Here is a 16300-nt window from a genome sequence, read left to right as displayed (position 1 = left end):
AAATCTGCATTTATTCATTCAGTCAATCACTCCATTCATTCCCAAATCTCGAGTGAGCGCCTGGCATGTTCCAGGCACTCTGCTAGGTTCCTGCCATGCTGGTGAATGAGCCCCACGCGACCGTGACCCTGTGGCTCTCACAGAAAGGGCAGCTGGCACTCCTGGTCCTCGGGCCCCATGTGAGGATCTCCTTAAGGGTAAGTTTTAAACCATATGTCTATCTGTAAAGGAAACGTTCTGTAAATATAAAAACCAGACTGTTAACAAGTAATCACCCCTGGGAAGGATTGTAAAATAGGAGGGCTAAGAGAACAGGGGTCTTGCCCTCAATACAGGTCTGTGTTGTTTGAATTTTTTTCACAGCGAACATGTATTTCAGCATACTTTTGTGGCTTTAATGTATTTGTATGAGTTAATTGTTTAAAAGAAAGGAATATGCAAAAGCTTCTAATCTGAGATGATAAAAGGTGGATGTTCCTGCTTGTAAATATTATCATTAAGCAGTTGCTATGTCTGAAAAATGCTCTCAGTACAATGTTAAATATGGCCAAAGGCAGTCTCTGAAAGGTGGAGGCAAATGTCAAAAGCCTGGTTTATCGTCATCTTTTCCCATCCCTGTGGTTACTGGTTGAAGAAACTGAGCGGGGCAGGCAATCAGGCAGTGGAAGGCTTTGGAGAAAAGGTGAGCCGTAGAAGTTTGTGGTGACTAGAGTTTGGTGTCAATAAGACGGTAGGAGTCACAGGACAGAGCACTGCTCCTTGAGGTAAAAGCGGGAACATAATGGAAACTTGGTATAGATCTTTACCAGATAAGGAAGAAGCGGGGGCAGGAAATGGGGCATCAATGCCTCCATCTGTAGAATCCAGGTTTTAATGAATGGTACCTACCTCATGAGAGGGTCGCTATAGAAGGAAGCCATCCCGAACACAGCAACAAACCGTAACACCAAGGGAGGTGGGTATGTACTGCTGAGGACACCAAGGCATGCACCTCGCAAAATGATGTCTCAACAGGAGAATAACGGCAAATGAACACAAAATTTGGAGGCATCCCTGGGGTCCATAGGAGATGAGAAAATGGAGGAATAACATCTTGGTTCCAGTATTTCCAAGACAATATAGCTCCGAGGCCAGCAGCAGGGCTTGCAGTCCCTCTTGATGGCATGGGTTCCAATCCCCCCTTTTCCACACAGTGTTTCCCTTCTCCCAGCTTCAGCTGACTCTGATAAAGCCTACCATATCGGATTGTTATGAGAATTAAACGAATTAAACGTGTGAGGCACTTAGAACATGGCGAACTGGCTGAGAGCATAGACCAGTCACCATTATTGGTAGAAAATGTCTAATGCTTGCTTGCTCACCCAGGATCCTGTGTCTGTAATAGAACTTTCTCCACCACTAATGTAGTTGTGTGGATTCTGAGACTGACACCCTGACTTAACCATTTCCTCCTCATCCAGATATACCAATTCTACAGGGATTTTCTCTGTACCTGAAGTTGGCTTCAAAGGCTGAGCTGAGTGGTCATGTTGGTTTCTCCTCTCTGGGCCTGGGTCTGAGTGTTTACCACCTAAACTCTGGCTGGGCCAGAGCCAAAACAAGCACATACAAATGCAAAACTTCTGCCAAGGACCTCCTGGGCCATGCTATAAACACAACTGATAGAGATGTAAATACTCTGTAGCAATTGACTTCCGCCTTTGTAAAGCTTCCTTCTGGAGTCCGTGCCCCAGCAAATGCAGCAGGCACAGCAAAGCATTTGGAAGTGCTGGAGCTGCTTCAACCGCCATGGAAATGGTCCTGCTGACACAAGGGCCCCTCCTTTACCATGTTAGCCCAGTAAAAACGGCTTCCAGCAAGCTCCTCCAAAGACTGCTATTATTTATTCTACCCTGGTTGCCAGAAACAGATTCTCGACAACAAATAATCCAGTATCACAAATGCTGTCTGCTGTCCCTGACCAAGGAACATCAAGAAACTCCATCTCTATTTTAAAAGGAATTTTAGAAGACCAAACCAGATGATGGGGGGTAGGGTGGGTGGCTGGGATTTTGCCAGTCTTTTATAAACCAAATCCCATTCTCTTCTCACTAAATTAGGAGAGTAATGAGAACAAGAAGAACTTTCTGGAAACATCTCTCTTTAGGCTCTAAAAGGACTGCAGAAAACACCAGTTTTCCTGGGCTATTTATAATAAGAAATAAAGCTCTCCGGGCCATTCCCCAAGGCCCCTGTCTTGACTTATTGGCAGAGCCTGTGGGGTGGCACCCGTTTCTCCCACCAGTGCAGAGGCAGGGCCAGGAGATACCCAACTGTTCATTTTTGAGGGAATTGCCCACAAGTTTGTTCATTCATCCAGGAAACATGTTGGTTTTCTCCCTCTTTGGGGTGTAAGATGAATGTCGAAAACCCATTTTTCACCAGAATGGAGGGCTCACTGTAAATATGCCCCCAGCTAGGGGCTGCTGGGTGGGCAATGCGCTGGGCGTGCAGAGGCCAGCAGGGCAAGGAGCCGGGACGGGCGGGAGGATTTAGCCAGCTCCACACTGTGCCACGCTAGGCAGGCTACAAAGTGTTCGAATGTTTTTTATTTGCAGCAGGGAGGAAACTCGAAAACCAGGCATCATGACAGACACGGATCCAGTTCTGTGGCACACGGGCTGTGGGCTGGGTGGGACCCCACCCTGCCTGGATGTCTTTATTACTGAGCTGGGACTGGAGGCCAGTGAGCTGCCAACAAATGGCAACAGCAGATGTGGTCATGGCGGCCAGGCGGGCCTGGGGCCAGGAAGGAGCCACAAGCCCATAGATAGCAACAGGGAGGTTGAGGAAAGCAGGATGAGGAACATGGGCCAGGACAGGGCCAGCGTCTGGAACACAGGTCGAGGAGAGCTCCCAGGAAGCTTTGCTTAGAGGAGCAGGGTTGGCACGCTGTTGCCAACTGCCTGGATTTAGGCGGTGGCATCAGACAGACCTGGGCTGGAGTCCTGAATCTGCCACTTAAGAGCCAGACCAGCTACTGAATTCTTCAGAGCCTCCCTTCTCCATATCTTCAGAGGGACTGACAACGGATTGTGAGGTTGGTGGAGAAACACCTCACACAGAACCTGACACATAGATTTTCTATACACAGAAACAGTGATTGTTACTACCTTTGTGGCCCTAAGCAGGTAATTGGAGCTCTCAGCCTCGGTTTTCTCACCTTTAAAATGGAAGTGGTATTATTACCGTCATCACCGCATTCTTTAAAAGATTAAAGGAGATAATTTATAATCTGGCACATTGGAAGTGCTCAGTAAAGTCTAATTCCTTTCCTTCCTCCACTCCCCTGACACACATCCTGCCTTGCCCTACCCAGGGAGCAAAGGGGGTGCTCCCCTACCAAGGCGGGAGAGGCCTCTTTCTCGGCGCCGCATGGTTGTAGTTCAGAAGGGTAAAAAACACTGTAAATGCTTACTTACTGTGTGCCGTGGGAGGCTATCAGAACCCAGGCTCGGAGTCAAAGGTTCACCTAAATCCACACTCAGCCACTTTATGGCCATGGGATTTTGGCAAATGGTGTATCCTTGGTGACGCTCAATTGCCTTTTCTTTGAAATGGGAGAAATGATACTCACCTCATAGTCTGTTGTAAGAATTATGTCTATAAAATGCCAATGAAAGGAATCTTAAAAATAAATAAATAAATGAAAAAACAGGGATTAAGAGATACTAGTAATGAAAGAGAGAAGCAAAGGTAATGAAACATGAAGCTAAATTCGTGAGAAGAAAACATGATGTATTCTAGAACTATAAATAGTCAAGTCGGCCTGAGACAGTGGACAGAACTGGGACTTGGGTGGTTGCCAGCTCGCTCGCTCGCTCTCCCATTCTCTATCTGGCTCAGTGGGGCCTTGGACAAACCACTGCATCCCTCTGCATGGAACAGAGCTCTCAGACCCCTTCCAGCCCAAACTTCCCGTGAAGTATGAGAAACTGAGTCCAGCACAGTGGATAAGTGGGGCGACCATAAAGTGCCAGGAGGTGCCGCTGGCGGCGCAACAAGGGAGCAGGAGAGGTCTGCAGTCTGTGGAGCAGATGGAAAGGAGAGGGGAAGGAGCGGTGTGCCAGTAATAAACGGCCGTACAGCTCTGCTCAGCACCTTTGCGAGGTAGAGCCCACAGGGAAATTCTTTATCATCCTTAATTCCAGAACAGGGGTAGAAGACCATTGTTAAGTACACAAAGATCAACCTCTCCCTCAGTGGACGTTATTAATACAACCACAGAAGGAACAGAAATAAAAATGAGCATAATCTATTCAAAGATGCTTGTGACTGCCTCTGAATGAAGATATTTTTAGAATCTCACGTTAGCACCATTTCCCTCCCTGCCCCCGACACTCAGCCTTCTCTGAGGTTAGGTTAGGCTTGAAGTGTAAAAAATTGCCCCACCCCCACCCCCCCATATAAGGGCAGCACCAGAAGTCCTGTCAAAAGCAGGCAGGGATTTACCCTGTGAGAAAACAGAGTTGAAAGTCTGGCACCATACCAAGTCAGGCCCTCAGTAACTATTCATACTGGCTGCTTCCTTTGGTCCCACGGTCCCACATACACAGCAGTATTTTATATGCAAAATGTTACAAAGGAATAAGAACAGTGAATACTGTAAACAGTAATATGAACGAGCCACTTTAAAATGGAGCCAGAGCTGCCATACCAGAGGAACAGCCTTGTAGGTCTTATACCTCAAAACTTAAAATGTTAAAAACCGAGCAAAATGAGCTTTGAACTGGGCCTAAGCAACCTTGTTACCCAGAGAACTCCTTACAAAGATAATGAGGTGACTATTGGACTGATGACTACCAAAATGAAAATGAAAGACATTGTTTAGAATTAACATCGCTATGTAATGTTATCTGCACCAACAGAAATGCCATCCTTCTATTGATGAAATTGTTCCCCTTTCTCATAAATACCCATTGCCTTTGTCTCCTAATGGGAACATTGTTTGGGCTTTTGACTGAATTAATAATTCCCAAATAGCTATTCTTATTGATGTCAAATAAATGCTTGTTTCCTTCTCAATTTGAAAGGTCTTTTTAAGTTAACAATACAGTCAGAAGACATTGATTCAGGTCCTTTGTGTGAACTTGAGGACATCACTCAAAACTCGGAACCTGTTTTTCTCATCTGTAAAATAGTATTACCTCCTTCACCCTCCTCACAGGGTTCTCCCGAGGAATAAATGCGATCAGGTATGTGAAAGTACTACTCGAAAGAAATATAAGGTGTGACTATTTGCCCATAAAGATGGTGACTCATTGAGCGTGCATGAAAGGTCTCTGGAGCCCAGACGGACACAGATGAACAGTCTGGCAGTTTCAGCACATACACTTGTAGCAGGAGCTGCAAGGGAGGGGCTCCTGAATGGCCCAGATCAAAGGCTCCGACTTTCTACAGTGAGAGAGAATACAGTGTACCGTTGGAAAGCAGCATACCCAAAAAAAGAGGATTGCCAAATCAAGCATGTATGGAGAAGCAGTAACCTTGTGTAGAAGTATTAACATATTCAAGGTTTAGCTGAGAGATGTCTTCACAGCATAAAACGCATTGCCAGACATTTGTCTTAGGTTCACCCATGGGATCATGAAGGAAATGACTAGGAGATATGCAACTCTTGAATATAAAGCGCAAATTGAAATTTACAACACTCATAGTCTGTGGACTTTGATAAGATATTTAACTTGTTTGTAAACCTGTTTCCTCATCTACAAAGTGGGACTAGTAACAGAATGCACCTCTTTGGGTGGTTGTGACACTTAAGGGATAACTCTTGGAAGGCACAATGCCTGGCTCAACATGCACAAGATATTGAGTAATATTTTGTCTGAAGGACAAAAGGTGAGTGATTCAATAAAGACCAAGTCAGACATCTGCTCTTTTAAAATGAGATTTATTGTACATAAAATAAATTAATTACAATTTAAGCCAAAACATGAGTGGCTTTTTAAAGTGCATGTGTGTAGGGAATCTGGCAGTAGCCCCTGCATCTGTTCACCTGCTGTCAGATAGTGTAGTATGTAAGCCATGACTCGGCCACGCCTGGGAAGCAACCCAGTCATTGCCATGAGCCATTTACACAAATCACTCCAAAATCAATGGACACACATTTTTTTCCTGTACCTGATGCAACAGTTAAAGAAAAGTGTACAGTCTCACGATGACTCAAAGTCTGGGGTTGAAGAGTTTGAATTGTCAACCACTCAACACAAGCCCAACGAAGCGGCCTCATCCCGTGTCAGGAGGAAACAGTGCCTTCCTGCAGGCCATATAAGCTTACAGATGTCTGCATACCCAACATTTTGGCCCATAACCTCTATGCTTTTTTGGGGAGGTTGGGAGAATATTTTCCTCTTTGTTCTTTAAAAAAGAAATATGGATATCCTTCGGTTAGAAAGGCATTCTATAAGGAATAGTGCTCCAGAGACGCAAATCTTACTTGTAAGAAAAAAGCAATTCTTTCTTCTTTTTAAGGGTGGGGGAGTGGGGAGAAGGAAAAGAAGGGGAAAAAAAGAAAGTCTGTGAGAGCTTAATCTGTTCTTTCATTCCCACTGTAAATCACATCAATATATTTGGTGAAACTACAACTGGCTGTCATTTACAAGGTAGTTAAGAACAAAATCAAAATCGACTATGGCCCTTTCCCACTCCATAGGAAAAGACACAGAGTACATCTTCAGAGAGCAGCTCGGTGGGCTCACTCAAGCTCATCGGTTTTGTCCCCCTGCTCAGAACGCTTCCTTCTCTGCACCAGTTCCGTAGGCCCTCCTGGCCACTCTGCTACAGCCCTTTCTGGAACCATGAATTACTGCCACCATTCAATGTTCCTGCACTGGAAGAGCCTCAGGCTCTCTTGCTGGGAAGACCAAACCCCCGTGACCGAGTGCCCCTGCTTCAGACGGAGGTGACAGTTCTCACTTTGGCAGAAAGAGCTTGCTTGAACCTCCTCTTCAGGTCCTGCATGTTGGGCGATTTGGGCCTGGGGATGAGGGAGGTTCTTCGCTTCTCTGGCGTGCTGCTGGGCGGCTGTTTGTGACTCACTTCTTTGCACAGGACATGGAAAGCGTTGTAGACGTCATTGTAATTTTCACTGACAGACACTTCATAGAAAGAGCAACCCAGCATGCTGGCCAGCTGCAGTCCGAGCTGAGGGTCCACTTGCTTGACATGCAACAGGTCAGCTTTGTTGGCCACGACCACCACAGGCAGCCGAGTGCCCAGGTGTAGCTGCTGGACGTGCTGGTGGAGCTGACCAATGAGTTCATAGCTCTTGTGATCGGTGATGGAGAAAACAATCACCACAGCGTCTGCCCAGCGAATGCACCTATTTAGCTGTTCGTTGCAGCTCAAGCCGTTCTCGTGGACCTGAAAGAGGGGTGACAGCAAGGTGAACGGGTGAGTGCCAAAAAGAGCCCTGGCTTTGCTGCACGGCGAATTCAAAAGAGCCCTTGACAGTAATGCCAGGTTGCAGGCCATAAACAAGTTATATCCCCACACACTTCAGCTTTCTTGACAATATGTTGATCCAGCTGCACAGAGTTGGAATAAATAACAGTGCAGCTCACCACACTCAAGTGGAAAATTGACCTGCAGAGAACTCCATGCAGAGAGACTTTGTAGTGCATAAAATGGGAAATTAACTGGCTAGACAGTAAGTCTGGGGAAGTAAAGATAGGAGCTGGAAGCATTTAAACCTGGATAACTGCCCAGTTCAAGAGGGAAAAAAACCCCAACACATACACACCAGCGTGGCTCTATAGAGTAACTTTCCACAATAAAAAGTGATTCCAAGTATTTGAAGACTATCCTACATGTTTGATTTTTAATGCTGAAAATACAAATATAAAAACTGACCTTTATAACCATAGCAAGGAAACCTTGGCCAATTCCAAGTGTGTTTGATTTGATCTTTCCTGCTGGGTAGAATCCTCCTAAGAAAAGATTTCTGCTCCTCCACCAAATCTCTCAAATTAAGCCAGGCTAAGACTGACCAATAGCCAGATACTATTGAAGAGTCAAATAACGTGTAAAAGCCTCGACTTGACTCCCCAAATTTCTCTCCTCCTTTAGCATGAGGTACTTTGAGAACAACTGGACAATTCTACAGCCAGGTAGATTCCCCACTGACCTGGTCACATATCTCAGAGCTTCTTACCTGAATACCCGGAGTGTCTTGAACCTGAATAGCCAGGGTTTCACCTTCTATTTGGACTTGTCTGGTGTAGAGATTACCTATGAAAGAAAAAAGAGATGATGTTCATTCTTCTTGTACAACTTTTAAAACATTATGGCTTTTTTTTTAACTTAGAAAGAAAATATAACCTGAACCAATGCACAAAAATAAGCTATAATTTATGCTAGTTAATGGGTTTAACTTCAGATTTTTGTTTTTAACAACTGTAATTTTAAACCCATATCAGTGGATTGAAACCAGGGTAGTGTTTGCAAGTTTTCAGAAACTGATTTGTCTCATTTTAAATGGAGCTTCCATGTTTAGAGTATTTCCTTGAAACAAGTTTTCTTACTCAGCATGTGTGGGATTTCTGTTTTATTTTAGTACTTTACCACTCTGACATAATTTATATTTTAGCTATTAAATACAATGGTTTTATAGGCAAATATTGTTAGCAAATACACAGCCAACATTACCAATTGAAATAAAAATGTGACATGATAGCCAACTCTACATCAAAGTAGAAGGCTTCCATGCCTTATCTTGGGATGGTTTATATAGTGCATTTCAAATAATCCCCTGTAGGTACTTCATATGGTCTAAGGAATGAAACAATTTGCTAACAGAACATAGGTTGAAAGCCCTTAAGCCTCCCCAGTGGCTCATCTTAATCACAGAGATTGAAATAGTGTCCTCTTATTTATTCAGGAACTCTCCTAAAATTCTATCATCTAGTTGTTTTTCTTTGTTAAGAAAAGAGAACTTTAGGTTTACAACTACTCTCCTTTGGCCTTTGCTTTAAAAGGTCACCTCTGAAAGGCCGCCAGCAGAGAGGAAGAGGGGTGGGGAGAGAAGCTGGCCATCTTTTTTTTTTTTTTTTTTATGACTTTTGCAGGAGTGTTTTGAAGGGAGAGGCTCTTGAGTACAAAGGGTGCTTCCCACTGGGGTCCCTATAGTTAAAACATACCAAGGGGAATACTTTCAGGCACTTGATAAAATGATGAATGGGCTTGGAATGGAATGAGGCCAGATGGCAGTTATGGGGGGAGGGCATGGGAGAGGGCAAAGCAAAGTTGGAGGTGGCAAGATCCTGATGATGACTGTCACTCTGAAGGAACCAGCCTAGGAAACACTGAAAAACGGGCACAGCAGTACTGGTGCAGGCTGATGGCATTTTCCTCCAATGTGTTTCCTCACCTGCATTCCTTTCATAGTCACCAATGAATCGTTTGGTGAGAAACCGGACCACCAGAGCTGCGGGTCAGAAAAGAGAAAGGAAAGTTTTAAACCTGGCACTGTAAGTTAGAGTGGTCTCCAGTCCTCCCCAAGCCCGGAGAACAACTCTCCCACGGCCAGCCAGCCAGCCACAAGTGAAAGTCCTACCCCCCCAGCTCTCTGACCCTTCTTCCAGACACCCGGAGCCGGGGCTACAAGGCACGGTGAATTACGGCTCTGTCCAGCTGGAAGGCTCATCTGGCCCACCCCGCTCCTGCTCCGCGCCTGGCGGAGCCGCACCGAACCTTCCGGCCGACAAACGTCTTTCCCAACCTGAAAGCCTCCGAGGAGGGTTTACGTTCATTAAGTTCCCTTTTGGTGCCGGACACGGCCAGAGGTTCAGAAACCCCCACGTTCTAACCCCAGTCGTGTTGCCGGAACCGGGAAGGTCGCCTGGCCATTCTGGACCTCAGTTGCCATCCTCTGGACACCGGGGGGGTTGGAAACGTTGCCGGCTCAGGTCCCTCCCGAGGGGCAGCGGATTAACGGGAGGCAGTGGGCAGTCGGTCCAGCGGCAGCCCCACCTCGTTCACCCCCTCGCCTCGTTCACCCGCGACCCCCAGGAGGGGCCGCCCACGTCTCGCCCCGGAGATGAGCGGATTCCCGCCCGAGTGCGAGCACTCACCGGTCTTGCCCACGCCGCTGGCCCCCACCACGGCGATCTTGACCAGGCGGCGGCCGGCCGCCCCGAGACAGTAGTCGGCGGCGGCGGCGCTGCCCGCAGCAGGGTACTCGGCTATGGTGCACATGTTCTGAATGAGGCGCATCGCCGCGCCGGCCGGGGCTGCACCGTGCGGGACGGGAGCTGCGGGCCCGGAAGAGGCTCGCGCCGCGCTGGAGCGGGCAGGAGGACTTGGCCGAGCGGCTCCGCGGTAGAAAGAAAGAAAAAGGAAACAACAAAAAGCATCGGAGTGGGCACAGAGGACGGTCCGAGCCGCCTCAGACTCCGGGCTGGGACTGCAGCCCGGCCGCGCGCGCGCTGTTTTCTCCGGCGTCGGTCCCGCCCCTCGCCTCCCGAGGCCAATCCCGGGGCGCCCTGCCTACGGCCCCGCCCCCGGCGCCGCGCGCGCCGTGCCCTGGGGGCGCCGGGAGCCAGTGCGGGCCCCCGGGAGGCGCGGGTAAAGTGGGGCAGCGGGAGCGAGGAAGCCGACGTGTGGGCCTGAGCCGACGGCTCCGCCGATGGCGGGCGCGGGGCAGGGCAGCACCGGGTGCCGGCACCGGGCAGCCGCTGTGGCGGAGCGGTTGGGGGCGCCTCGGGCTCCGGGAAGCCGGGCTCGGGCTTGGGGAGGACGTGGGGGGCGCCTGTCGGCCTGTCTGCGGGCGGACCCGCCCGAGGGCGCATCCGGGCCGTCGGCCCCCGCCCGGTACCGAGCCGACCGCCCATCCCCTGCAGCCGACTGACCTCTGGGCCCCAACCCCCCCACCCCTCCCTGAGGGAAACTGCGCCGGGGGGGCTGGGGCCTCGTGGGTTCACGAGAGCTGGGGGTGGGGAGTGTGGGTCCTGCTGCCAGGCCTCGTGCCGGTCTCCTTCATTGGGGGAGCGATTGCACGGACGCGGGGGCATCGGGGCTGGCAACCCGAATCATAGATTTGGCCATAGTGACAACCGGTAACGCGGACCCAATAACCAGTCCCCTAAAATGTGACCTTGGACTTTGGGGCACAGGAATGCCGCCCATCTGTCTTTGACCCACCTTCTCGGGCTCCTGTCCGCAGGGTGTACGGGGTGGCGGATCGCCCACCCTCGGACAAGCTCCCGTGGACGCACGCATGGCCGGGTGCGTGTGCAGCACACGCGGCGGCAAATCGAGAAGTAATTACAGAACAAGCTTTCTGGCGCCTCACACGCTGTCACACCTCCTGCAAGAGCTGTGAAGATGGAAAGAAACAGTTCCCCCGGCTGTGTCTGGATACGGACTACACGGGGAGGCAGAAACCCGACAGTTTGGACTTCGTCTGTGCTCCTGGTAAGGATGGCAAGGTTAGTGAAGTGACTCGTGGCCAAGGAAGAGGTGTGCTTGCGCTTCCAAAATCCCAGGTTCCTGCCCCTTCTGTTACCAGGGAAAGGTGTCTTCGATGGTAGGCCAAATTCCCCATCCAGCCAACATTCTGTAGCTGGAAGTGACTACGAAATGTCACCAGACACTCAGACTGACCACCTCCATCCCACCCCTGTCCTCCCCACCCTTCTAATGTTTGTTGTTCATTTGACAACAAACATTGTAGCTGTGCGTCCAAACCCATATTAAAGGTTGAAATGTCAAAGTAAAATAAAACATTTCCCTTATCTACACGTCAGACATCGAGTTTGATTCCCCCTTCTACCCTCGACTTGATTGACGAGTATATGACAGAACGTATAATGCTGTCCCAGACTGAGATGAACCCTCTGGCCTATCACAGTTTAGGCATTTGCAGGAATTCAAGGCAGAAATAGAAAGGTTATCTCAAACTGACTTGGTAGCAAGTTTTCTAGGATGGGCAACATACTTAGCAAGATACAACTATAGCAATAGACATAATAAAAGGTTGACTTCTAGGGAGATCACAAGAATGAAATTAATTCAGCTATTTGAGTGAGAAGAAAAAAGCATTTCTAATTCGCACCGTGTCTTTCTGCATGGTTTGAATCAAGCGCTCGAATTTTGGTGTTCTATAAAATCAAATGTAGCAAGATTGTAATTACAGGTAACCATGTACTTTTTAACCTCCCCCCCCTCCAAAAAGTCTGTAATTCTGTCATGTTTACATGGTAAAATAATTATGTAGTTTAAAGTTTTTGTTTAACTGCTTTTTATACTCACACACACCACAAAAGTTGTCAAGGGGAATTTTGCTTTGAATGATTTTAGCTTCTGGGACTTGATTTTTATTACCGTGAGCCTGCACCAAGCCTATGATTTTTCTGTAATCTATCTGTGCTTTAAAAAAAACAGAAAAGAAACAGGAGAAAGATGGAGAAAAGAAAAAGGAGCTATTCAAATTTCAAACATCTAACAAATAGCCCACCTCCACCCCAGCCTGCCTTCAAATGATGACACTGAGAGTTACCCTTGGAAATTCATAGACTTAATTAAAAGGAAGGGGAAGGAGAATTTATATATATATATTGAACGCTTGTTTTATTCCAGGCTGTTGGCTAAGGATTTAGCAGACAAAAATCTCATTTTACCTTTGTGATAATCCTATGAGGTAGATATCATCACTTCCAGGTGCATTATCCATGGCTGCTGTGCCTCACTGCCTTGTGGTTCACAGCTCTGTGGGTTGACTGTGCTCAGCAGGGCAGTTCTTGCTTGGAGTCTCTTACATCATTGCAGTCAGAGGGCAGGCTCCCTCATACCATGGCAGGTGGCTTCCCTTACAGCAGGGGTGTCCAAACTTTTTTCAACGTTTTTTACCAAGGGCCATATGCAGTAAAATACGCAAACAGCCGGGCCACTCACTCGAGGTGAAGTATGTATTGACTCACCTGGTTTATTTAAGTAAACTAAATATATTTTTGGAATTTGCTGCGGGCCAATAAAACATGGATCGCAGGCCGCAGTTGGCCGCAGTTTGGACACCCCTGCCTTAGAGTGACTATTCTAAGACAGGAAGGAGAAGCTGCCAATCTTTTAAGGCTCTCGCAGGGAAATTGACACAGCATCATTTCTGCTATATTCTTTTGGTCAGTCACAGAGCCCATGCAAATTAAAGGGCAAGTGGCAGGGACATAGATTACACCTTTAGATAGGAACAATGTCAAAGAATTTGTGGCCGTCTGTAAGTCACTCCATTTTATAAATGAGAAAAAGTCTCAGGTTAAAAATTCCTCCAAGGTCAAATGTCCTATAAGGGACAGAGCCAAAATCTGGAAAGGATGAGTAACGTACAAAATGGCCAGAATGTTCACAATGTGATGGTCCCCTATGATGCAGTGCTACAAAATGGTTTGAACTGTGTGCATGCTCTCTCTCTCTCCCCCCTCCTTTTTTTTTTTTGTTAAGCTAAAGGAGATGGGGTGGGGGTGGGGCTAAAATATGAGAAACTTGAGGAGGAAAGAAATATTTTGCCAAGTTCCGATTTTGCCTCAGCATCTGTAGTTTCTGTCACCTCCTTTGATCTTTAAAGCTGATCTTAGATCTGAGAGCTTCCAGAGACAATCTAGTTTCTGGAATTCCTTAGTATACTAGAATATAAATTCAATAAATATTTATTGAATGTCTGGCCTTGGGTATACCAGGCACTAGGCTGGGTCCTGAATCTGTACTGGGAAACAAGACAGACACAGTCTTTGCCATCACCATTGCAGTTAACATTTAGCATGGAAAACAGAGAAACGAATGAGCAATTTCAATATAGTATAAGAAAATGCTTTGATAGGAGAAATTCAGGAGCGATAGGATTACATGGTAGGACTAAAACCCTAGATTGTGGGAGTCATGGAAGAATGTGTAAACGTTGGAGTGGTTGAAAACTTTGTGTGTTATGTGTATGAATTGTGTATGTGCGTGTGTGTGCGCATGCACACATGTACAAGTACGAAGCAGGGGCCTTGCAGGCAGAGAGGGTGGACTGAAGTGGGTCAGTTTGCCGAGGATATAGCATTTGCTGGTAGACACTCTGTAAATATTTGTGGATTGTGAATGAAAGCAAAGGCCTCACTTTGAGAGAATGAATTCAAAGAACAGAATAGTTCCCAATGGGTGGAGAGAGGGAAGAGCCCTGGTGATTTCTGAGGGGCACACGTATCAAGGAAACAAGAAATTGTGTGGTCCCTTCTTCCATGGGGTCATGCCCCCTGGAAGCCAAATGAGTTTCCCCTCTGTCCATCTCACCAAGAGTTTCTCCCAATCAGCCCCCTGTGAGCATCCAGGACTCCGCTAGAACCAGATTTTTCTTTTTTTTGAGACTTTTGTCAACCCTGCCGGTTTAGATCTAGTAAACAGACAGCTTTTCTGCTATTTTAAACAGAAAATTGGTTATTACAAGGAATTACCTGCTTTCAGTGTTGTCAGAAGGGTTAGAATGATGGTCTCTAGGCTGGGTCTGCAGAAATGACTCCCAGAGCTGCAGAACTGACCCACTGAGGGCACCGCTACCTCTCCCATAATCAAGATGGGAAATCAGCAGATCTCCACTGCTACCATTGCTACTTCCTTTCCAAACCCACAAAGCTAGAGGCTGGACATGAGAGAAAAGCCCAGTATCTCCACGGTGGAGCCTGGCAGCCACCAAGCCACAGAAAGATGGCGTCCTCCCAGCTTCTGCCTTGCGAATCTTATCTGAGTACATCTGGCTAATGAAATTAGTTACCCTACTTCAAGGGAGTCTCAGAAATGTGTTTGGCTTTCTAGTCTCAGCCACACATAAAGACATACTAGAAATGGGAATGAAGCTGAGTGTTTCCTCCATATTTCTCCAGCATCCCAAAGAACATAGTCCCAAGAAAAGGAGAGATCGGGCCCATTAGACACCTAATATTCACTTATAATAGAGTGTATATAATGAGTTTCTTTTCCAATTTATTGCTTTGAGACTACTGTTTAAGACCACTATTTTCGTTATTTTTTATATAATATGCATCAACACTCATCCCTGCTCTTTTGAACTGTTTTCCTATAGTCTGGCACAGGGAGTATTTATTGATTTTACTTGCTCAGAATCCTTTTCCATTCTTTAGGAATAGCACCCCAATTTTCCTTTGGAAACCTCCCCAGCCCCACTTATATTGCTCAAGTGATGGTGGTAGGGTGATACTAATTCCTAATTTCAAGGATAAGTACCAATAAGCCACAGGTATTCTGTCAGGGCTGGCTCAATGAAATTCAGGGCTGACAGTGGAGAGTTTTGCTGAGAAAAGGGTTATTAACACACTCGTATCAATCAGCTGGTAGAAAGTGAGCCTGGGACTCCCAGTAGCCATGTTGCCACTTGGTGGGGTAGCATGCCTCAGAATGAAGCTAACTCGGAAGAGAGCAAACCTGAGAAGTAGAGAGCCAGGACCCAGTGGCATCTTTTCAGTCCTCTATTCAGCTATGCCTGAAAATCTAGACTTACCCCTTGAAATTCCCAGTTAGAAATCAATATAGTCACTTTTTTTGATTAAGCTGGTTTGAGTTGGCTCTTTGTCACTTGTACTGAACAAGTCCATACACCCACCTGTTTGTGTGGAGTTGTGGTCCCTGAACCAGCCATACTACATCTAACCCCTAGTGTCAACAATGTCCCTCATTCAGAGCCCCGAAGCTCAGCCATTCCTCCTTCACTGGAAATCACAGCTGTCAGGCTGTCCCTTCCTGTTTGTTTCACCTCTGTCCCTATCAGTGCTATCCTGCAATCTATAGAAACAAACACACAATTGGAAAAAATATTAGTACATCCAGACAATGGAATATTATGCAGCACTAGAAAGGAATGAACTATCAAGCCATGAAAAGACATGGAGGAATCCTAAATGCACGTGACTAAGTGAAAGAAGCCAATCTGAAAAGACTACATAGTGCCTGATTCCAGCTATATGACATTCTGGAAAAGGAAAACTAAGAAGACAGTAAAAAGGTGAGTAGTTGCCAGGGTCGGGGTGGGGGGAAATGAACAAGTGAAACAGGATTTTAGGGCAGTGAAACTACTCTGTATAATATCATAATGGTGGATATATGTCATTATACATCTGTCCAAAACCCACAGAATGTACAAGACCAAGAGTGAACCCTAGTAGACTAGAATTTGGGTGACATGTCACAGTAGGTCCATCAGTTGAAACAAATGTACTACTCTAGTGGGGGATGGTGATCATGCAGAAGGCTGTGTGTGTGTGTGTGTGTGTGT

At 46.9% G+C, this 16300-nt stretch overlaps 1 protein-coding gene across 1 annotated transcript; it reads right to left on the bottom strand.

The window, feature by feature from the left end:
• Positions 1–5914: 5914 nt before the first annotated feature.
• RASL11B (RAS like family 11 member B) lies at positions 5915–10440 on the bottom strand. The gene is made up of 4 exons (XM_081051252.1): positions 10113–10440; positions 9410–9466; positions 8195–8271; positions 5915–7404 (listed from the first exon to the last, which is right to left on the bottom strand). The coding sequence occupies exons 1-4, from the start codon at positions 10252–10254 to the stop codon at positions 6934–6936; spliced, it is 747 nt and encodes a 248-aa protein (XP_080907378.1). The 5' UTR covers positions 10255–10440; the 3' UTR covers positions 5915–6933.
• Positions 10441–16300: the final 5860 nt, after the last annotated feature.

Source organism: Rhinolophus hipposideros (assembly GCF_964194185.1).
Source record: "Rhinolophus hipposideros genome assembly, chromosome: 1".
Lineage (NCBI taxonomy): Eukaryota > Metazoa > Chordata > Mammalia > Chiroptera > Rhinolophidae > Rhinolophus > Rhinolophus hipposideros.
This window is presented reverse-complemented; position numbering and strand designations above follow the sequence as displayed.

What these genes read in the sequence shown, in the direction of transcription:
- RASL11B (XM_081051252.1), bottom strand. Translation starts at nt 10,254, where the DNA reads ATGCGCCTCATTCAGAACATGTGCACCATAGCCGAGTACCCTGCTGCG. An exon ending in CAGCGGCGTGGGCAAGACCG is followed by an intron (nt 9,467 to 10,112) that starts GTGAGTGCTCGC and finishes TCTGACCCGCAG; the next exon opens with CTCTGGTGGTCCGGTTTCTC. An exon ending in TGACTATGAAAGGAATGCAG is followed by an intron (nt 8,272 to 9,409) that starts GTGAGGAAACAC and finishes TTTCTTTCATAG; the next exon opens with GTAATCTCTACACCAGACAA.